Source organism: Cottoperca gobio, chromosome 10, assembly GCF_900634415.1.
Source record: "Cottoperca gobio chromosome 10, fCotGob3.1, whole genome shotgun sequence".
NCBI classification, from domain to species: Eukaryota; Metazoa; Chordata; class Actinopteri; order Perciformes; family Bovichtidae; genus Cottoperca; species Cottoperca gobio.
Genome location: NC_041364.1, coordinates 17963257 through 17988136, shown reverse-complemented (window position 1 = coordinate 17988136; position 24880 = coordinate 17963257). Strand labels below are relative to the sequence as shown.

The 24880-nt window shown below is 40.1% G+C and overlaps 1 protein-coding gene across 2 annotated transcripts in view; it reads right to left on the bottom strand.

Moving 5' to 3' along the window:
* The window catches only part of gria1a (glutamate receptor, ionotropic, AMPA 1a), a 69938-nt gene extending 58628 nt beyond the window's left edge, over positions 1–11310 (bottom strand). For both annotated transcript variants that reach the window (XM_029441111.1, XM_029441112.1), the window contains exons 1-2: positions 11033–11310; positions 10780–10914 (exon numbers count right to left, since the gene is read on the bottom strand). In XM_029441111.1, coding sequence (XP_029296971.1) covers positions 10780–10914; positions 11033–11120 — 223 coding nt within the window. In that variant the 5' untranslated portion in view covers positions 11121–11310. The remainder of the gene's footprint in view (positions 1–10779; positions 10915–11032) is intronic.
* Between the last annotated feature and the right edge of the window lie 13570 nt (positions 11311–24880).

The window sequence follows — 24880 nt, the reverse complement described above, 5'->3', positions numbered from 1 at the left end:
AATCATAGCTTAGCAACCGTAACCGGGCATGGCAGGACTGTCAATCTTCAAAATCCAAATCATCTGGAGGGTGCTGCCTTTTTTTAGCCTTTCCAAACACAAAAACACAAGAGCAAAAGTATAAGAAACTAAACAATGTGCTTATCTGCTATATTGTAAGCAGCAAACGTTACCAGGTGTGGCGAACTAGCTACTAGCTAATGTAGCATTATTTCAAAAGCCAAAAGCATGCCATTAGTTGAGTAAGAGGATTTAAGATTCTCATACTGGGTTATCCTATCAAAACGAGTCAGGCGGACAGAGATTTTAACCAACTATTACAGAGATAACTATACATAGCTAGTACGCTAGCCACAAGAACATATGTTTACAACAGTGTCATTTCAAGTGGAAAAACAATCGATGGTCACCAGCTGGAATTGAGATGCCTGCTTTTGTTCAATTTTGGCTTAAGTTGTTTTAAACAATCCTTACAATACACTACAACAGCATGAACTATTTTAAAAATAAGAAGTATGTTAAAATCTGTGGTTGACAAATGTATATCGTCTTATGGTGTGCACTGTCTTACTGTCACAGCTGGTGTCATAGCAAGGCAGTCGTTAAGTACTGCGAGCATCTGCGCACAACAGCAGTCTTGTGTTGTCCCTGTAAGAGGAGTTACACTATGTCACAGTGTTTAATATGCTTGTAGGCTTTGTTCCTCATTAAAGTACACAGAAGCTCCTGAGATGTACTGTCTGACAAAAAAGGGACTCACTTCTGTCTTTGCCACAAAAACATGACAGCTGCCATCATCCGGCGCTCGTCCCTCCACCCCGCAGCACAAATCCTGGTCCTCATCCCCGAACACATTGTTTTCTAATTGCTAGCCCCACAAGTCTCAGCTCAGACCTCCATGTCCCAGCTGCCATTAAATCCAGAGACGACAGATTTGTTTTAAATACTTGGTGATCTTCTGTGAATACAGAAAAGGATTCGGAGCAGGCTTAGAAAGACAATGAGGAGAACAAAAAGAAACGGAGCGGGCACAGTCATCAGTAACGTGTGTGTGTGTTTACGTGGTGAACGAGAAGCGTATGTGTGATAAAAACTGGTGTCTTGTCAACACAGTTTAAGTTTCAAACTTCAAACGTTGGGGTAACTTTCTTTGGTGAGTGTTTCTTAGAAAACGGTCATACAGAGGCAAAGGAGATCAGGAGAGACAGGTTGCTTATTTTTTCCTTCATGACCATTTTTCTCTTCTGTCCCCCCCCTTTGCACCATGTGCACATTCCCGCCTCCTTTCCTTTGCAAAACAGGCACACACAAAATTTCTCCATCCCCCTTCTGCTCCACACTCTATCACCCGGCTGCTTGGGGAGCAGTTTTGGCTGATCTACATTGATTGCTATGGGCCATTCTCTAGCCCTGGCACTCTGGAGCAAAAAAATCCAAGTCTTCTCATTCATCAAACCAGCACCTGCCAGACTCCAGCCCAAGAGATTGACCGTCAGTTTCTTTCCTCTTCTTTCACCGCCACCATTCTATTTGTTTTCTCCCTTCCACAAATAACTGTCACGTCCTGAACGGTCAGGAGGGAGGGGTGATCTGCTATTTGTCCGCCTTTTTCAATAACTCATTGAACACTCGGTAATCCCTCTGAACACGCATGCACTGTGGAAGTCAGTCACCACAGCTGTACCTCAATGACTGACAGGGGTAGCTACACAATAAAATACAACACCCCTGAGCCTGAGTGACACCATCCATTGGGTCGGAAATTACAGCTTAACCTACAACCCCAACGCTTCTTCTTAACACTTCCATCCCAGTTGAGTCACCTCACTGGAATATTGTTTGCCCCTGAAGGGGGAAAAGAATTGGTGCAAAAAAAGGGGAATATAAGAAATACAGGAATAAAGTCTCCAGACAACAGACATTTCTTTTTCAATTTCTCCTGGCAGATCCTAAAGAGGGCTGAGTATTTTTAAGCATTGCAGTGCTTAACACAGACAGTTCAATTGTCTGTTTTCCTCTGTGGTTGTTTATTACATATTTTTGCTTATAACTCTATGAAGTGATAGCATTGGATGTTCTGCATTGAATAATACATTAAATGCATCTGCTCGACTCTTTTTCTTATTAGTTTGTGTTTGTGTGCAAGTGTGTGACCACAGAACTTCACAAAGCAGTCTCGCATGCTCACACGCATTTCTATTTAGTAGTCAGAGCAGAAAAACCCTGATGAGGAAACCTTAAGCCAGGTGGATGTTGCAGTAGACAGGCTCCAGCTCGAATTCTAATCTCTGGTTTGAATTACCCCAGATGAATTACTTCAGGTACGTGAAAATAATTCAAATAGAGCAGGGAAGAAAATACCCCTCTTTGGTTGACCTCATCATGACCCAACGACAAATGGAAGCTGTGACGATGGATCACAAGTAGAAACTGCTTCACAAGCCAAAAAAGGCTGGGCACAACTGATCGAAAATACTTTATTTTGAACGTCAAAGTTGAATCAGAGAGTCAGTTTGGGTAACAATTTACAATGTTCCTTCATTCCTATTATCAAATTGGTTAGGTTAACCTAGCCGTGTGTTTAAGACCTGCCCGACTATCTGGCTGTTCATTTTAGGAATGACGCAGCGTTCCAAATTTCAATTAGTGAAAAATTGGACAGAACACCAAAAACAAATTGTAATAACCCAGAATCATCCTTTTATGTTGAATTACTAGCACCAGTCTGGGAACGTTATCTCTTCCAAACAGTCATATCCCTTGAAGCCACTGCTAGTAAAATAAATAAATAAAAATCAACAATGTATTTTATAAACTTTGACCTGAAACTTGACATGGTACATGAAAATAAGTATTATTTCCTTTTGAGGAGTGATTTATTTGACTTACTTTCTATAGTTGTATAGAACATTACACTATCAGACTAAAAGCTGCAGCACTGCTTCACTTATACTAGTACGAGTATCTACATATACCTCCAGTACAATAAAATAGAAACACTCCTTATTAGATTATTGTCTTGATTTACCATCAACGTATGACAAACCCTGGACTTGACCTCTACCTGTATACTCGCTCTGTGACATAGACCTACATGTATTCCCATAACCCAACAGTAATTCATATCTGTCCTCTAGGCCCCCAAAAGGGAAGGCCCGCCCCCCCTTACTCTCATCTGTGCTGTATTGATCGACTGGCATCTGTTTGGTGCTCAGTTAATTGATCACGGCTGCCTCGTAGATCCTCTTCTAGTCCTCTGTAACGGATCCTCAGAGACCCGGGGAAATACTGCTGTCTACATTAGTGACAACCCAAATTGTCTTTTCCATGAACACTAATTAGTCTTAATGAAAGATTTATTATCAGGATGGCTGAGCTAGATGCAAAATGAAATGCCAGTTACTGACTCGTAAAGCTTGATGTACATGTAATTAAACAATTCCACAGTTTGAAATGTTACAATTTGCTGCTTGGTGCAATATTCTGCATAGATTTTCATCCAAAAATAGCCCAAGCTTAGCCTCAATCTCGCCACACACATGTAGGATATCAAAGAGAAAAGTAGATAATATAGACGTGAGCCTGCAGGGGATTTGACATGAAGCAAGCGATTCAGTGACGTTCTTATTACAAGCCAAGTCAATACCAGATTATGGTAATGTGATATCTAACTGGGGGGAACAGTGACGTAAATTCTCCATGTACACACAGCATCCCCAGCAGTTATGTTTAACCACTGGAAACACGTCAAATGAAACAGTCCAGCAAGCACCTTCACAAAAAAATGTGAAAACAAAGACATTTATAGAAAACAAGCCATGATTCATAATGATAATTGCTAAAAAATACAGGTATTTATGACTTGGTGTGCGTATGTGAACGGAAGAAGGAAGACAGAGAAATGCAAATTAGCTCCATTATCCTGTCTCACATTATGCCGACAGTGTTGCCATCATCAGTACTTCCCCAATGACTCCACAGGCGGGACATACAATGAATCATTACCACTCAATGTCTCCATCTAAAATGTTTTTTCTTTCTCTCCACTCTTTGTTCTCTCCTTCACTTTTGCCCTAGTCCCCGCAACCTCCTGCCCTTGTTCTCCTGCTCTTTAGACAGGTGCCAGCAAGTGTGTCCGAGCATGTGTGTTTTTGTTTGTGTGTGTGTTTGTGTGGGAGGGCTTGCTTCTGGAGGAAGTGGCTAGTCATAAGAGCCAGCTGATGAGTATCACCCTCATCCGGAACTCCATTCATCCCCGTACACAAGGGCCCATTCACCCGCTGCTTTTCACACTTGTGGACCCAAGAGCCCTGGGCACGTTCCCACACTTGCGCACGCTTACAGAGGTGAACTGTCACTCACTCAAGACATCCTACGCAGATACCAGAATGGGCACACAGATGCATATATCCACACTCCTCCACACAAGCATACTAAATAGAAACCCAGGAATAGCCTGTTTTTCGCATCTGACTCATTATAAGCAGGCCCTAGAGCCCTTCTTTTTCCCCTTACAAACACGTCTCTATAACCTCCATATCCAAAAGCTCTTTCAGAGCAAGTGACACAGAGCAGGAAGAGGTGTCACTTTCATTTTAGTCCTCTCCCTCAGCTGTGAATCGTTCTGACATGCTTGTTCCAACAGCCCACCGTCATACCCATGGATTGCAGTGATATGCATGACACATTGAAGAAAATATGTCATATGTGATGGCATCGTGCAGAAGACTGAGAGGGGTGACTGGATAGAGGAAAAATCTGTGGATATTCTGTAGTGCTGACAGCGCCTGGATCCAGTTAAGCTCTAGCAAGACGTTTCCTGAAAAACTACAGTCCCTGGCATGAGATCTTTGTGGGTATTTCAAGCATTTATTTTGCATCTGCTTTTATACTTTTTAATAGATTTTGGAAGCAATTATACCAATTAAGTGAGTAAAAAGACAGAGAAAAAGGAGTGAACAGAGGGTATGTCATGGTGCATTTCAGCTATTTGAGTCCAAATGGCCATATTGTTCTTAAACAGCCAACTGTGTGTATGCTGCTGTCTCTCCATTGGATGCACGCTGGGACTATGATATTACGGTTTCCCACTGCTTCCTCCCTCCATCCTTCTCTGCTTATTGGCTCCATGTTTTTTCCACCAGCAACATCCCTGGAAACGTTCAGCCTCACCCTCATATTCACATCACATTCCCTTCTGAGCAAAGGACCAGCTCATTAATGAGGGCATCTTGGGTGTGTTTACATTTCATTACACAGCTCTGCCTGGCTACACGGACCTAAATGCCTGGGGGGTTGGTGGGTGGGGGGAGTGGTGGTTGAAAGTGATGGTTGCCTTGCCTGGGGGACTGTCAGGGTTTCCAAATGTTTTTCTGCAGCTTGTGGTGGTTTTAAAATGCATCGCTGCAAAATTATAGACACTATAAAGCCAACTCTGGACAGGATGAACTTCTTAAAGTCTTTTTTTTTTATTAGCTAGTAGGAGAATTATACTAAGTAATGTGCAATGTGTGTAAAAGTGTAGGGATATATTCCCTGTACTCTGACCTGCAAGAGCAAAACATATATTTCTGCAAAGGTGTTGAACATTTAGCAGCAGCCAGCACTGAATGTCTATAAATCAGCATGAGTGCTGTTGTACATAATGCTTTATTTCCAATCCTATTCCAAGCTCATAACTAAATCCCAATAAAATAGCAACAACCACATTACATTAAACCTCTGTGTGGGAAAAGGCTTCTAGATTCCCTGAAATGAGCTGGCTTCTACCAATCAGACTGGAACATTTCTGGGAGTCTTAGTTGTTGCTGTTGTATGTGCAGCTATTCGTAAGTGCCAAACCTTTCTGTACCTACAGAATATTTTTTATTATCTGATTTTGGGAAGCTAACACTGTTTATCATGCTGTTTCTCCCAGTAGTAGTATAGTAGCTTAAATAAAAACATAGTGAGCTGTAGCGTGGGTAGTTTAACAAATGTTGTATTTATTCCATTCTGTTAATAAGAGTAAGTATAGAAGCTGTGAAGTATTTTAATGTGAAAATATTGGGTTGTAAATGAATTTTCTGTTGATAATTTTCATCTAGCCATTGTGTCGATATAGAGATGTACTTAGTATGTATTTACTGATTGAATATTCTTGGTTTCCAGCTTTGCTTATCTTTCCAAACACAACACCAGATGGTTGTGAGTTCAGTTCCAGGGCTGCCACCATTGTGTCCCTGAGCAAGGTACTTAACCCTGAGTGGCTCCAGGGAGACTGTCATTGTAGTTAGTTCACTGTAAGTCGCTCTGGATAAGAGCGTCCGCTTAATGACCTGCAATGTAATGTTGTTGTGTGATGAAAGTATTCAATAGAAATCCTGTCTATACAGGGTACAGAACCAGAAAATGTCCTCTTACTTTTCTTTCAATTGGTCATTTGAGTCAGATATTGGGGATTGCCACAATGCAGATGTTTTTTTTAGTAATCAGCATAATCAAGATGAGCCTGCATTCCGTCCAAATATCAATAGTAGGCCTGGGCGATAAAATGATAGTTATATGTATTGCGATAGGATGTTTGATAGTTTCACTTTGCCAGTGTATAGTTTATGTTTGTATCACCAACAAACTGGTGGCTGAGTGGTCCGTGCATACGTTTATAGTTTGTTTATTTGAATAAATCCAAAGTGGCAGGAATGAGAGCTGAGGGCAGACTACAGTGACTCACTATTGCATCTCAAAGTACAAGTGGTATTACAAGACAGGACGAGCCGGGGCTCGTCAGTTAGCATTCTCATTCCAGTATTTATCTTTGCAACACAATAGAGCTGAGCAGTTGCCTACAGTCCTTCAAGCATTCAGAAAAAATGGTACAAAAGATGGAGCAACTCCTGTCATGCAAGGTCGATGGGCAGCTGAGGGTTTCAACACGGAGAGAGCAACCAAGGTTCCAGTTCAAAGGCCACGGCTATGCACACTGCAACAGGTTAGAATGCGTCCCAAGAGAGCAGCATTTGGGACCACCTGCCTCCCTTGAGGGGACACATTTCATATACATTGCAGAAGTTTATTTCTGATGACGGCCAATCAGGAGAAGATGTTCATGAGTTGGTGCCAATGTCCTTTTGTGTGGACAGCTGTCTCCAGAATTTCAGTTAAGAAGAGGAGGCCAAAGCCCCTGTGGTGAAGCTTTGCAAGCTCTCCAAGCCATTGGAGGTTTCAAACTACAGCAGCGGATGAGCAATAACCCATTTGTCATCAGCCATCCTTCTGCAGTTGCCAGATCTACCTTTGGATCAGTAATGGCCAAACAGACTCCTCTGAGTCCACACTTGCTTTGCATTGGCATTGTCTAACAGACGTATTATCTTACGAGTAGTGCTCCACTAATGGCACCGTGCTGAGGAAAATTTTCAGTAGCTAATATGACCCCTCAGGCTATATTGTCCCCTTTACCACCCAAGCTAAGATCTTGATCCAACGTCTGTCGGACAAATAAATAGAGTGGGATGATCCAAAGCCACCCGAAGACCTCCTACATGCATAGCAGACCGCCGAGCAGAGTTACCTGACAACAAGAATATTTCACTGCCACAATGCTAATGCCAAACATTGACACATAAGAGAACAAGAGAGACTTTTGTGTCTTTTGCGTTGCATCAAAAATTTGAACTGTTCAGTTGTTTATGTATTCACAGAGATCCCTGATGGATAGATTGAAGTCGCAGTCCTCACAGGAAGATCCAGGGTTACAAAAAAAAAAAAAAGGACCAGTCAATCCCACAGCTATAACGATGCTCTGCTTTAACTGCTGCCCAGTTAGCTCAGGTACTCAAGACAGAGCTTGACTCGGTTTCAAAGTTGTGCTAATAAGGCCTTTTGTTAGAAATCCAAGAACTGACAAATCATGAGAACTGGGACTTCATGGATAAAAATAACAACCCCTGCGGACAACATCACTCAAGGCAAGAGGCTTGTCAAGCTGTCAATTCCGAGTAGGTGGTCACACAAGCCCAAGTTTTTCCGACAGCCATGGAGACAGCAGAGGAGAGCAATGTTCATAATACAGAACTCAAGCAACCCACCTTCTGTGGTGTCTTTTCACAGGTTCAAAGCTCCACTTCACCTAACAATGTTTAGTATACTGCTCCTCACAGTTTAGTATAGTAGTTTAAATAAGAACTAGGGCTGTCGAATTAACGCGTTAATTTTGATTAATTAATCACAGAATAAATAACGCGACAAAAGAATTAACGCAGATTAATCGCGCTCCTAGATGCCCCTTGACTCTTTACGTCACCGATGCGGCGCGGCCACAGCAGCCTCGTCAACATGATGAAGCGGATGAGAAAATGCTACTTGGCCCAGTGAATGGACAGTTTACATTTAATAAACGCCCAGATGGAACTGTAGATAGGAGCACCGTTCTGTGCAATACCTGCAGAAAATAACTTTCGTATCATCGCAGTACTTCTAGCCTGACATATCATCTCAGAGCAAAGCACTTAGCTCGAAGCTAGCTAGCACCAAGGTGAGTGACCAGCCTCGTCAAAGCTCTCGATCAGGCGTTTAGAACCAGAATTAGTAAATCTACCTCTGACAGATTAACCAACTCAATCGCGAGATGGATTGCAATGGACTGCAGGCCAATTTTGGTGGTAGAGGACAGGGGGTTAACGGAGGTTTTACGGATAGCGTAACATAGTGCAAAAGAAGAGAGCAGCCTTGACATCTGAGAATGTAAACAAGCTAGTTTGTCTCAGCGACTGGCTGAGGGAGAAGTGAGAGCTATTGTGAGGCCGATGGGTCCGTTAAGTTACACTACATGTTGATAAATGAAACTGTTATAGCCGATGTTGCCATATGAGACTTTTGCTTGGTTTTGTTAATTTTGTTGTACAAGAGATTGTTTATTGCACAATGAAAGATGTTAGGCTATCTTGTGGCAAACAAGATATTGGATATTGGTATTGAAATAAAAGACATGTTGACCAGTTTATAATCCCCCCCCCCCCTGTCGCACGGAGCTCCGACAGCAAATATTGATATATGCGATTAATCGCGATTAATTAATCACAAAGCTTGTAATTAATTAGATTTTTTTTTTAATCGCTTGACAGCCCTAATAAGAACATAAGAATAAAAAAGAACACATTTTTCACTACACAATTAATTTGCTACTGATAATGCTTATTTAACCATTGTGTAGATAGGCTATAGAGATTTGCTTATTATTACGGCGGAACATTCTTGGTTTATTACTTTGCTTATTTTGTTTATAACCATACACTTACCAACAAGTGCACATGTGGAGTGTGTTGACCGGTGTTGCGACAGTATTCAATAACTATCCAAGAAAACAATTTAATGCCTCATCACTGACCAGAAGTCTGTGACTATTCAACATACCAAACCCGAAAGAAAAAATAAAGGTGATAGAGTCTGTTCCTGAGACTATCTTTCACTCCGAGTCAGAATGTGAGAATGTGTCTTATTAAAACGGCATCATGTTTTTTTCCACTCCTTTGTTTCCTCTGTGAGCTATGATTTATATCTGCGACTGCATCTAAGCCAGTAGAAATGGACTAAAGACTTGTTTTTAGATTTCCAGACACGTTTCAATGTGGAAATGCTTAAATCAATGTCTGAAAGAAGTAATCAAATGTCTGTCACTGAGGCACACACCTGACAGAGAGTCAGGATGACACAGTCATCAAATGGTATCTCCTGGAAGTGTGCAACTTCACTTTAGGCAAATTCAGAGGAGATGAGCATGGGATGAGAAAAACACGGCTGAAAAGCCTCGAGGGCGACAGAATATTGTCAGAATACAAAGAAAGGATAAGTGCAGGGTTAACAAAGAAGAAACAATTAAGACTGACATTTCTTTTGTCAAGCTAAGATATGGAGTCATTGTCTGGCTGGTATAATGGCACACATTATCAGACACAGGAGAATGGCATACTCTCTGCTCTGACCAAGGACTGATGATTTTGTAACTTCCTTGTTGACCATAAATCTGGCAACAAATTGCCAGAATGCTATAATTAATTTATCATTTGAATTAAAATGCCGCACTTAAATTAATTACAGACACTCAGCTATGTCTGTCATAAATCCATACATACATTAATAAAGATCATAAAGATCAGGCAGGTAATCCTAAAATCCTAAAAGTTTAAATATGTGTGGTGCGTCTGTGCGTGCGTGTCTTATTTTTTTTTTTTAGGAAGGAGGGTTTAATAGTGTGCATTATGCCAGAAAAAAAAGATAATCGCATTGTGATCCGTGCTTTATTAAAAATGCACTTAGAATCGTTTTTCTTCTTTGTTCACATCGCCTGAGAGCCCTGATCTGCGCTCTGGCTCCTTGTTTTCTACCTCGGTTTAAAGAAGGACAGGCGCACAGTTTTCAAAATTCATATAGATGTAAAACCTGATGTTATATGACTGTAGTATTGCTGCTCATTCTGCAGACGTTGGTTTTAAATCCCTGTGGCTTCTCTGGAGCGTCACATCATGCCGCAATCATGCAGAGGAAAGCAGAGAAAATAAGTCCTTTGCGATCCCACGCAACAGTTACTATGATAATAACCTTGTAAAACACGCAAGTCTTTGCAGTAGGTCTATAATACAGGCGATTATAACCTGCGCAGGTTTTACACCCATGGAGTTCCAAGTGCTCTTTACGAAGTCGATGAACACATTGAGGCGATGGAACAACAGGCTGCACAGACAGCATATGGGAAATACAAGCAAATATAATCTGCTTTCTGTGAGATAGCCTAATACTTACAGGCATATGTCATGGAGAAGCTATTCCCCATCTTGACCATATCCACCTGCGGCACCAGTTTGGGGATATCCTGGTGGTGAGAGAGGGCGAAACGAAATACCTCATATTCGTGCGATTCGATTGGGAACAATCCTCCTGTTGAGCAGCAAACAAGCAGGAGTTAATGTTGGACACAATAAAACACAAGGGGTAAACTTAAAACAAAGGTTTCAATGCTGAGACAAAAGGTCTGATGCGCGTGCACCATTCTCACCTATATTGATGTTACTTGGAAAACTTGAGCTTGATCCCAAGCACATCCCCAGTAAACTGGTGTAGAGAATGGTGAAGCTTCGCTGCATATTTCCTTTGGCATTGGCGAAGGGAAAAAGAGCCGAAATCCAAGCATAGGTTTGTCCGTGTGTGAAGTTAAATCCCACGCTTCTCCGCCACTCCTAAAGCCTCCTGTTAGAGCAGCATGTACACCGACATCGATTCAACACCGAGACAGTTAATCGCAATGGCGAGAGGAGGCACTTTCTCTCTCCTCTGTTTCCTCTCTCTGCTGATGCGCCCTTGTCCTTGGCTGCTGTTGTATGAGACGGAGAATGACTTCAGCATTAGCCGCACTGCAAAAAATATGCCTGTGCTGAAAAGCTGTTGAGCCTCAATGTGAAAAAAATAATTGGATTTTTTTTTTATCCACAATGCGGCGATATCATTTCACTTGTTTTTGTTTGCAGGGACATTTCGGTTCTTTAAAGAAATGTCTGCTTATAAGTGTCGATGCAACAAGGTAGATCAGAGCAGATTGCTCATAAAGAAAATGATATATCGACAAATAACATCTTACAATTTTGCACAAAACAACACGTGACATTATCTCACCTTAATGAAGGATGTATTCACCTTTAAAAATAAAATAAAATAACACTTTCACACTCAATACTTCACTAATTGACCTGCGGGCGGAATATTTTTTGCAGTGTACACCCTCAGAGCGCACCCACAGGTCCCTCAGGAGGCGCACGGGATTTCATGGATATCCATTCGCTTTCTTGCACTGCAAAAGTCACTGTATTACTATATTGTGCATGTTTATAATGTCCTTTTATTCTGAAGTATTTCTTGTCATTACATTTTTCAAGAAAGCTCCAGAACAGTGAGCTTTGAGACTCAATGTTATCTCCCATTGCAAAGAGAACCAAGTCTCACCTCTGAAGTTATCGTGGGAACACATTTGATGCAAATGGTTCTGTCTGTGATTTATATTCAATAAAAACACAACATGTTCACAACATTGCTCTCTGCTTCATTTTCACTCAGACATCTTTATTGTTGGCATGTCTAGCAGCCAAGTGAGGCTTACTGTATGTACAATTATTTACATCTAAACGGACTTGGTGCTATGGTGATTGACCGGTTACTACACCATTATAATGTATATCTACTGTAGTTTACATGAGATCAGATGAGTCATTAGTAAAAAAAACTATTTTTAAAATCTGCTGTTGCTTCCAACTCTTGCTACATTTAGTACGGTTAAAAGAACATGTAGATGAGTCATTATTGCCTTTGCTTGGTTGGTAATACAGGATTAGAAAAGAAAAACAATAAACAGATGGACACATCTCCTCCAGGTATTACTGCACTTTGATATCACTGGGAGCTGAAAGCACATGGCCATTTGAATTGCGAGTAATATTTTCAGAGTTTTAGAATGGGGGTGTAAACTCTGGATAATTGGCTTAATATTGCCAGAATATATTCTTTAAACAGGCTAGGTTTAATGTAACATTTTAGAATTCTGAATGTGCAAAAGGACTTTTGCTTTGCACGCTCCCCCTTCCTCTCACACCGTGCAGGACTGGAGAGCAGCTCATAAGCCGGGTTATGATTCAAACCATGTATTTACAGACAGCTACAGCCAATTATTTCCTGAAGAAAAGGTACAAGCCCTGATGCTTTTGTACACACTGAGGAATTAATCAACGCTAGCAATATTCTTTATTGCAAACCACCCAATGGAGTGTTGTGCCAATGCTTGTTTAGAAACTAAGTGGTAAATCCTGCTTTTGACACAATTAGGATTAGGGTTAGGATCATTTATCAGACCAAGGTTGGGTTCTTTCTTTAGTGAAAATCACACGAAAGCACCCATTAACACGTCTTCCTAAAAATGACATTTTTAAGATTAGGAGTTTATGATGAATTACAGAGATTCCAATTGAGCAGAAACATTTCAGATAAAAAAAAAATATGATTCTGGCTGCAGCACTTAACACACTTGAGCAAAGAACTGCAGGAAGTAAAAGGTTATCTAATCCATGAATGATGGATGTCCTATACATACTGGCAGAATGGTCAATCGTCTTCGGCTTTGTTCAAAATGATGAGGGGTTAGCTCAAACATAAATGGTTGAGCAGGCTTTCATTACAATACTTCAGTTTTTCAAAATCTTTTTGGCCTTTCATTCTCGATGTGCACGACCACATTTGATTTATGCATATTTTACCAGCTTGTTTCATCATGCGTATTTCAGTGTTTGGGTGTGATTTGTGTGTTTGTGTTTGTCTGTAGTGCCCCATGTGTAATGAATGCTATGCAATCTTTTTTAAACTCCTGATTAATGCAAATAGATCTTAGAATAGCATTTGTAATGATGGTTTAATATTCTATGCTGCTAAGTAGAGGAATAACAATCACAGAGCTTGTTGTTCGAGGTTAAAAATATCATCATCGGACAGACACTATGTAACAGAAACAAGGAAATACTCTGTCGTCTTTTCTCCTTAAGATGTCTTCATCATAGATCATAATGTTAGTGTCTGTCTGTGGGTTTTTAATAGAAGTCTATGTTAAGAGTATAATGAGGGTAATCCATCAAGATCTGCTGGTTTCACTCGAGTTTGAGTGAGGAGGTGGAAAAAAACGAAATCTCCCCAGCATGTGACTCGTATAATTAAGCTACCGCACTTATGTTGTCAAGTACTTGTGTATGTCATACTGCTGGAGGCAAAACTATGAAAAGTATGTTGTTGCAGAGGTGACAAAGGAACAGCATATGTCAAACAGGCCAAGGAGTAGATGTGGAATAGCAGCATAACGTGATTGAAAACATGATTGAGAGTAAGAACAAAACTAGTAGGAATGGTGTTGGATACTGTTATGATATCGAAAAATGTATATTACAACTATTCATTCATATTTGGTGTAATACATTACTCAACCCGAATGAATCGATATGTTTGACTGAAATTACTATAGGTAGCTTGTAGTGCTAAAAACAGAGGTTTAATTGTTTAACAATGCCCACATTTTCTTCACGTTAGATCTCACTGCTTCCATCAACCTCAAAATGCAGCTATTTACAACACACATATTGTCATAAACCAACTGTACGCTACTTGCCCAACACCAAACAGCAAGCAGACAAGGTTTGTAAGTAGCTAACGTTAGCTAAAGAGCTAGATATTTCAAGCAATAATTGAGACCAAAAAAGAGCTAAAGGGTCAATAAATAGTAGACTTATATTTTTAAGGTTTCTAAAACATGACTTTAAATTAATTTTACTGTTCGTCTGTGTCTTAGCCAAATGTTTGCTAACATGTTAGCCGCAACAACATCATAAGGTAGCGTATGGAGGTGGTTGTGTATTTATCAGCTTGTTTTGTTATTTTTCTGCCCCCTAGTGGCCAAAAGTCCATCAAAGCTTTAATAAATTGTTTAAATGGTTTACTACCTGGAGAAACCTTAAATACGACACAAGGTATGGGAATCTTTTATATATAATCTTCACAATTAATTAACATATTATGTATTTCTTATGTTTTCTTCACCTGAAAATAGTTAAAAGTCAAAACGTTTAAAGCAGAAATTCTTAATATTGGTAGTAGCCGTTTAAAAATGAAGAGGATATGACCTCTGTGTCCTCAATAGTAGTCAGATCCTGGATGTTGATACTGTTAATGTTAAGTGATAACAAAAACTAAAACAACAAAGTGTATCATATTTTGGTAAACACAGTAAAACAACACTGAGTTTTCTATTCTGGTGGGCTAGTCTGACCTCTTAAAACTATTTAGAGAAATACATTTTTATTAGAAATTTCACCAATGAAATGTTTGTAGTACTTGCATTTTAGAACACCTAACTGTATCAAAAAAAGCACACGAGACCAATTGAGCATGCTATTGCTTCCCATCCTTCACTAACAAAAGAAAAGAAGCAACAAAACACAATTCATGAAGCACTAGATAGTGAGAAAATTCCCATCTCTCTCAATGCAATCTCTCAGTGTGCAGAAGTGATCAATCTTCATGTCACGCACAAACATCAGTAATGGATTCTGATGTTTGTGGCTTGTTACTCGCTTTATCTGCACACCTGATTACAGCACTTGTTGACTGAGTGACAGACAGCGGAAATACACCAGCCTTGGACAAATGCCTGGCATTAGTAGAGAATCGATAGGAAGCAGAACGGCCTGGACTCAGTGCAAGCCTCTTTTCTGCTCTGCACCTTAATTGGGATGAGTTATTGACATGAGGCATAATTAGTCGCCCAAATAATTGATTTAGCAGGTTCACCCAGTGAAGAGGCGAAGATTGGGCCTTTTGAAAATATTGACAATCTTAAAGTTGTGTGAGATCACAAGATGTGTATAAGAAGAAGAGAAGGCATTCTTAGTCCTTTAAGGATACACTCCAGCCTGCCTTTGGCTCTAATCCCCAAGCCATAAAGGGTCACAAATGCATACCTTATTTTTTTAAATAAAAACCATGTGTGCACTGTCTTTAGCTAAATTCACTCAAATATGAGTAAATAGTGCATTTACTGGAATCTGTTCTTACATCAGGAGGACAGTGTACAGTAAATGGGATCAGTCCCCATGTTCATTGACTTATCTTTTAAGGTAGCCATTAGTTTTTATTCATTTCCATATGATAAGAAAATCATCTAGAAATTAGGTTTAGAAAGCTACTGATCACAGTCCACATTATGTCAGGTTTTTTATTTATTTATCAAACTTATGTTACCGTACATGGCAATTTAGTGCATCAGTTACCAAATTATGCAAAGGAATCGCAGATGGTCATACTTTATATTTCCAACATTCAGCGTCATACACCTAAGGATGCCGTTTACGCACAGAGAGCACAGTCAATCAGATAACTCCAATTATCAAACGAACATAAAACATTAGTGGTGTGGAGAATTAACATGCTTCCTTCATCCTTTTTGTAGCTATTCAGGAGTTCTCTCTCTCTGGCTCTGTCTCTACCTCGCTCTCCCTCATATGCTACCTATATAATTGCCTTTCCCCTCCACTAGCCGCAAGGGAAGTGGAGCTCTCACAACGTTACCGTGGTAATACTGATTGATAGAGTCGATACTTGTGCAGTTCCAGAACATAGAGCATCGGCGCACACAGACAAATTTCTGGGGAAAAAATGTAATGGCCTGATTAATTCCCTCTAGGGAAATGGACATATTGTGAATACCTATTAACTCATGGAGGACACAGAGCAGTACAATAGGACCACACTCAGGGGGCTTTTGTATCCATTGTCTAGCTGTACAAAAACAAGGAAAGGATGACGAAGAGGAAATTCATAGCTCGGGCTGCTTAACAATGCGTGACAGGGAGTTAAAAGTTTAATCAGCCGAATGTTCAAATGTAGATCTTTTTGTGACATGTTTGAGAATTTATCAGATTGTCTCAAAATCATTAGAAAGTATTTTCACTGCTCACTTCCTGATTTATAGGAACTCACTGTCAGCTCTGAGGAAATGGTGATTCAATGTAAAGTGTATCACTGTTAGTATCTGTCACCCATCAGTTTACAGCTGCTAATTTACTGCTACTAAGGCTCACTGACCTGACGCTTGTCATTGACCGTGCAATAAGAACGCACATTACAACAACATATTCAATAATTATAAACCCAAATACGGAGTAACTTTTTCATTTAATAATTTCTGATATGTTTTTAGAGCTTAAAAATGACCTTTTTGTCAACAGGCCATTATATGCATTTATATGGTTTATGTTAATTACTTAAAACCAGAAATATGCAATCATGTATGAAGTATCATACGATCATATACTATTGTAAGATAAATTATGCTAATTAACCTCTTACAGTGTGGGCAAATTTACCCGAAAATACCTACAAACGACATACCCAAAGTAAATTGAAAGCGGCTCATCAACCATTTGCACCAGCTGCATGATTGTGGTCTCATTCAAAAGATAACTCTCTTATTGTTCTTGCAAAACAGTGAAGAATCACTCCAAGTTCTTCTGGCACTGAGTAATAGTGGTCTGAATATACTGAATTTGAAGAAAATACACTCCGCCTGTTAGTAGTAATGACACAGAGTAAGTGAAGTATAAACATATTTCTTTCTAATATTTTTATGTTTTTTTTTAATTTTCTTCTGAACTTGAATATATCAAATATAATTTTATAATACACAGTGAGGAGGTAAGTGTCTGTAATTGAGGCTTTGCAGAGTTAACAATTAAAGTATTGCAATGATGAAACATGTGTTCAGTGGAAGAAAAATATTCACGTAAAAGTAACAACTGCACAACGTAAAAACACTGCTGTAGTAGTACTGAACTGACTGCCGTTTATTAGCTGGTGTAAGAGGTTTTTTAATTGTTGTCGCTCATCCAGACAGTGCTGAGTCTAATAACTATAGTACATGTGTATTTTATCATATTTCTTGAGCTTTGTTTTATGTTTTATACACAAAGTAAAATATTTTTCTATGGAAAGAAACTAAGTAACTAGAGCTGTCACATGGGAACATATTCTTAGAAAATCCTCCAGTTTAGTAACATTATAAAAAAAAGGAGTAAGTAAACATTTTTTTATCTTGAACATTAAAAGTTCTGATAACTTTTCAGGACTGTTTTCTTTCCCTCTTTTACACCCCTTCTGGTTTTAGTATTGTTTAATGTGTAAGTCCTTGTTCCTACTGGTCATCCTATTTGCTTATGTCATATATACAGAGGCATCAATATTAAACTGAGAACAAAAAATAGACATGCTTTAAGGAAATACCTTTTTCACAGCAGACATTTTGATTCGTCATTGTAATAAAAGCCGAGGTGTTACTTATAACATTAACAACGTCTCCGTTCTATTCAATTGTCCCAGTGAGCCATGACAGGGAGCCAGCATGCACAATACCAGGACCTGGAAACAGCTGTCTTATCATATCACATATTATGTGCTTTTCTTGCTGTGAAATTTCAAAATGTCCTCTGTGAATACGATCTAATTGTAATTTGTTAAACATCAATGGGCCTGCATGTCACAGAGAGACAGCATTCTCTACTGTCATTGTCTGAGTTTGTGACCAGGGTGCACTGACCCCTGCTGTACATCAGTCTATGTTTGACTGCTATTGTAAATTCTGTGTGCAGCAGTTTAAAGCATTTATTGTTCTTATAATGGTCAAATTATTTCTGACACCTTGGTTTAATTACAATAAACAAATGAGACCGTGTGTATTCTTAATTGCTTTACTGAAGAGGATACGCACGCCTTGTCATTTACATAAAACCTTTTAGTCCCTTCACCATCTGCTGTTGGAAGGAACATTACAATTAGGGGGGAAAAGTTTTTTTATTTGAGTCCGTTTGTTGTACACACATTACTTGATGATGGAAGCGATACATTTCTGCTGAATGTGCTAGAACAACTTTGTGGGGCGTTTATTGATACGTTATCCAACTGTCTCACTATCTAATCAAGCCTGTCGCACCCGTATGAATGTGCTGCCTGAGCTAACAAACATTTAGGAACAATCAAAGCAAATTAATGATCTGTGTGGCAAACAGGGTCAACTCAAATGAGATCAGACATCCATTACATGGACGATAAAGGGAAAATAAATGATTAACAGGACCATGACCTGTCAATCTTACCGAACATTGTTTACCAGTAAACTGCTTTCACAAGAACCGTTTCAAACCAAAAGTGGAAGCTGCATTTAACCAGAAGGAGGGGAAAGGAGAATACACATACATTGTTAAAAATTGTACACTCAGGTCTTGGAAATCCTTCCAAAAGAAAATGAATAAGAATAAAATCGGATGCAATGTAATTCATTTTCTAATCATGAAATCCCTCTGAAACCTTTGAGGCTGGTTATAATAACCACACGGCCTCTTTATTCCTCTCTCCGTGTTACGCTCACTCACACACACATAGGGTTCAATATCACGGCTCATGTGTTGCAGTGTACATTGCAGGTGATGGAGTTGACAGCTCCTTCCCATGAAAGCAACCATGCATGGCATATTTGCCTAGGGAAATCAGCGCTGGTCCAATCAATTTGGACATTTGTGTGTGTGTGTGTGTGTTGTCAGCAGCGGAAACCTTTACTGCCGCAGCTGCACTGGGTGCCATGAGCTCGTTAAATCACCAGCTCTAATGATCTCAATCGGCGCCTGATGCAGCCAGACTGACTCGATACCTGCAGAGAAAGTGTTGGAAAGTCAGAGAGAGAAGTAGAGGTGGAAAGTCAGCAAAGAAGACTGAAAAGGAGAAACAGCCCAATCAATAAAAAGTGCAGAACTTCAGGCATCTCAGCAAGTAGGAACTCTACCCCACAACACTTATACCCATTCACAACACAAATCTGTAGTAAGCAGAATAAACACTTCATCATTCCCCCGGAACATGACTCCCAGCCAAACCATACGGAAAAAAAATCTCACTTGCTTGTCACCTCAAAGCTTCTCTTCTGCGGCGCACTTCTCTCTGCTTTGATCTTATGGCAGAAGTGTTTACAGCAACACTCAAAACAGCATCCTCCCCCCCGGTGTCCTGCGGTTTGGATGGAGTTATGATTCAGTACGGAACCTCATATATAGCGGTCTGCTGTTGGGCTGCTCGAGCTGTGCAGAGCTGACAAGTGTGAGTAATACTAGCGGACAAGCCCACCGTTACTGGGTCAGCCACAAATGCTCATACGGCGTATATGAGCAAAAACACGATAGGATGTGCACTTTATTACTTATAAATTTACTTAATTATTATTATGTACTTGTTTCAACTCAGTTGTTACTGTAGCATACTGTTACTCTATTACTACATTTACTATGGAGAAAATGGTCCTGGTAGATCTGTATGAGGCCTCAACACTGCAAGACATTACATGGAAATAGACAAAAAAACAAGAAGATTAAGAATAAAATGTTAATTTAGTGAGCTAGTTACATGCTAGTAGGTGTATTTTGTTACCTTTCTTTTGTGTTATATTCCTTAAAACCTGTGGTTACTGATGGTAACAGCAATACTACAGAAAACACTCATTGAACAGTAAGGAACAGAAACACAACAAAAGAGCAAGTGGTGTGTGTGTGTGTGTGTGTTTACGGTGCAGCCAAACAAACACATGATAATGATAAAAGAACTACAAAATAAAGGCTTCTTTTTCTTCTTCCATTGTTCTCTTGCAAAAAAAAAAATAGCCACTGGTAACAAATAGTTTGCTGCAGCTGCTTCACCACAAATCCTCCCTGTGTTTCACCAGTTGAGCAATTTTAATGTGTAGCAGCAGCAGGAAATGCTAACATTGTGTTTGCAGTAACTTAATGCATAGATAATGTTTCATTGTTTCCTGTGAAGTCCATTTAAATGCAGCGCAGGAACGGCAGAGACTTCCACTAACTATAAAAAAACACAAAGACGGCATAATTGAATAATCATAACAAAAATTGCTAATCATAAAAAATATAATATTTTGTTATAACAAAAATATGGGATTGAATTCAAAAATGTAAGACAGATATGAGAGTGGTATTGATTGTTTCATCTAACTCTCCAGAAAAAGTGAATAAGACCAAAACATATTTATTTAAAAAAGCACACTAACACATCATCAACAAAATCTTAGAATATATAAATAATCACGTATCTAATAAGGTATTCTGTTCCATTTAGTAGTTAGTGTTGTGTAATGGGAAAACAGAAATAAATGGTGTCTGTGGCTACTCACACAGATGCCAATGGTTTTCACTGCAGTGAAACCAATTGAGCTTTTCCATGTGATGATGAGTCCAGAATATTGACTAATGTACTCTGAAATGCTAAGAGGCCACGGCGGCAGAAGTGGGATTTGTTTGGAACAAATAAGGGATGAAATGTTGCCCATTCCCCATAAAGTCACTGGAAAAGGGTCTGCGAAGTTTTGTGAAGGTCAAAGCACATTCTGGCAGCTGAGAAATCAATTTCCTATTGAGCTAAAATGTCCCTTGTGTTTTATTGACCCATATCTTTTAAGTCGGCAACCCCATTCCCTGGTCACCCCAAGTGTCTTGGTGCCAAAAATGGAGAGCAGCAATGGGCCATTGAATGAAGTAGAGCCGCGTGTAGCCTATACATCCATACCTGTTCGTGTGTGTGATGAAATTGGATCACTATTTGGTCATTTGCTATTAGACCCTGTGAAAATTTAGCATGTGGACATTCACAGTATGTGAATGCTTGAGTGTTCACCATGTGGATTTTTTCTATTGTGTGTGTGTGTGTGTGTGTGTGTGTGTGTGTGTGTGTGTGTGTGTGTGTGTGTGTGTGTGTGTATGTGTGTGTGTGTGTGTGTGTGTGAGAGAGAGAGAGCATGTGTGTCTCAGAGTGCTGAATTTGTGCTTTGCTTTGAAGGACAAGGAAGGAGGGATAGGAAGCCAATCTGTTCCTCTGCAGATTAACTCTCTCCTTCCAGACCCCTTTTTCTCTAAAACTCCCACTATCTCCGGCGTCTGTCTTTCTCCCTCCCCCCTCATCACTTTCTCCACTTTCTCCCTTATTGCTTCTCTCCATCTTTCTCTTGCTCTGTCAATCAGGCTACCTGCATGGGCTCCTGTGTATTTGTGTGGGAGAGCGATGAATTTGTAGCCGTGGAGGCGGCGTAGAGATCTAACCCCGTTTTGAGTGCATATAGCCTCGGCATCAAAAGCTTCTCTCTTCAGAAAGGGGCAGCGCGAGAGAGTCTTTGAGGGGACGCACCAAAACTGAGGCCACAGGCTAGGAAAAGGCCGTTGTGAGAAAAAGAAACCCACTTTTCCCTTCATTCATTGACTGAATGGGAGAGGAGGACATTGTTTCCTGTCCAATTAGCCAAGCATCCTGCCGCTTCCTGTCTATTTTGCGAGTGCGTAGTGAGAAGCTAAGAGAGAGTGATTACAGCCAGAAAGAGAGAATGAGGGCATGTGAAGGAATGAGGAACACACCTTTATGACCCCTGGGAACTCTGTACACCCCCCACTATTCAGGCTAGAGCAAGATGAGAGAGAACAAAGAACGATTGATTGAATAAAGAAAGAGAAGGGTGAAATATTGATAGAGCACCCTGGGGTAGGAACTGGTGATGGATGAAGATAAATAAAACGCGTTGGGGTTCTGCTACCTCTCCCAAACATTTCTGTTTTAAGTGTTAAGTTTGTCCTTCTGTAATTGAATTATGTTCTGAACAATAAAAAAAAGGAAGACAGAGGCGGCTCGGACAGGTCAGGGGAAGAGGTGCTGAAGATGGTGCAACGTGTGGTTGGATGAGAGGAGTCGAGAGGAGGTGTAGGGAAACAGCGAGGGTGCTAGCTCTGCGTGCTTTCATTAGCACTCTAAATGCTAATGAATAAGTTCATAGCTTTGAAGATGCAGCTATGTTAAATATGCATGGGTTATCCAACACAGTGCATGTTGTGGGAAAAAAATGGGTGAAAGAGGAAGAAAGAAGAGGGATAAAGATGGAAGGGAGGAAAGGGAGAAAGTCTCCTCTTCTCTCCTTTATTTTTAACGGCCATATGAAAATCCAAACATTCTTGTGGAAATACTTTAACAAAATGGATAAAATGAGAATTGCCGCCTTAATTGTTGCAAATAAGAGTTAGAGTGACTTTTCATAGTGCGCTCGGCCGCCTTTGTCCCCACAGGGACAGATGCAGAGTCAGTCATTAGTGTTAAGTCAAAAGACATTAAGCCAAGCTGCTTGTGGTGCAGTAATGACCCAGCAGTTTGAAGCGATGACAACAGCAACTAGGGACAAATCTCAGTGGAGAACGGCTTCATTTTCTTCCTCCCTTCAGGAAGAAAAAATCTAGTGTTTGGCTTTGGGAAGCACTAGACTAATACATTACACACTGTTGCGTACAGAAACACACTACACACATTATCTGCATGTTTGAGGCCCCTCATTTTGTGCTTTGCTGTGATGTTTGAACTCTGCAACTCAAATGGAATAAATGCATGTATAATGTCGGTTAATTAAGCATTACAGTATGGTCGTTAACAGGTTAATGGCTTTCCATTAATACCTCTGCAAAAGGGGGGGATGGAGGAGCTTCTTCAATTTGATTTCCAATTAATATGTATGAGTGGACCTGTATGAGAGAGAGGATATGAAGACACATTATCAGAGCTGAGCCGAGGTGACAAAGCTATCTGATGACTTGGCTTAAAGAGGAAGTGACCAAACTATTAATGCTCGCACCACTGATACAGCAGAACAAGGACAAAGGCAAGGCGAGAGAAGGCAAGTTTATATGTTCGGAAGCTTTCAGCAACAAGGCTATTTGAAGTGCTTTACGTGAGACATAAAAAGGCATTAAGACACAATATAAAAGTGTAGTGAGAGACATACATAGTCCCAACTTTAATCAAATGTAGAGGCAAGAAGAAAAGTCTTCATTTAAAATAACAGAGTTGGAGCAAACCTCAAGTTTTCTGGGAGTTTGTTCCAGATATGTGGTGCATAAAAACTGAATGCTTCTCCTTGTATAGTTGTTCACTGTAGGGCCATGACATTGAGTGCTTTATAAACCATTATTTTTAAAGAAAATTCTCTGTCAAATATAAAGATCTGAGCTCTGTGATTCACTCTTCTGGTCTTAGTGAGGACCATTAGCAGCAAGGCTCCGAATCCGCTGCAGCTGCGTGATCAACATGTTTTAAAAGGACCTACAAAGACAGTGTTACAGTAGTCGGGCATACTGAAAATAAACGTATTGATTTTTTTCATCCTGCCGAGATAATGTCCTCTTGACATATTCTTAAGGTGACAGGATTTTCTAATTATCTTAATGTAGCTATTAAAAGTTAAGTCTGAGTCCATGACAACACCAACATGTCTGGCTTGGTTTGTCGTCTTCAACGTTAGCAACTGAAACTGACTTTTAATTGTTCTTCTTGTGAAAACACAATTGTGACATCCAATCAATGATTTGTTCAACGCACGTACTCAATGCTTGTACGGGACCACAGTCACAGTGTTGTTGTTTTTTTTATATAATCTTAGCTAGTGGGATCATGTAGATGTTTAAGAAGAGGCCTGAGAAAGGCGCCTTGGGGACCCCTCTATGTAATTATTGTACGCTCAGATGTGTAATTACCGATCAACACAAAGTAGTCCCTGTCCTCCAAATAGGATTCAAACCAGTTCAGCACTGTGCCAGAAATGGACCGATTTTCCAGTCAGTCCAGTAATATGTTGTAAGGAAGGAAGAAAAGGAGGAGAAAGGGAAGAAAGGCAAAAGAGAAGGAGTGGTTGAGTCGTGCAGATTTCAGGACATATGGTATACAAAGCTGGATAGGTGACTGCTGAAATATGCTGATGGAAAACATGAGAGACAGAGAATCCAGGCAAGTTGGATAAAAGGTTTAAAAGTTGAGCAGAATTTGCATACGTAGGCATTGGGAGCAAAATAAGACCCTACATTTCAGCATAAATCCCACGGAATATGTCGTTTTGCTCTGGGAATACTTTGATGTTAAAAACGCAGCGCTTACTGTAACATATCCTATGTTAATGACAACACTGGAGCATCTACTTTTTCCCTCTGCATTTATATTGATGTTAATGACCAGCTATTTGTGTACTCACAGTTGACAGCATTAAAGCACATTACTCCTCCATCTGTACAGCTGCTCTCTGTGTTATGAATTATGCCGTTTAAATGGGTTCCCTCCTTTAGACGAGCTCTGGGCAGGGTCTGTGGAGAGGCATCTAATGGCAGCTAAATGAATTCATGCCCAGATAAGGCGTAGGCTGCAAACACAGCAAAGCAACAACAGCTGTCAGAGACAACGAGGGAGGCAGAAATAG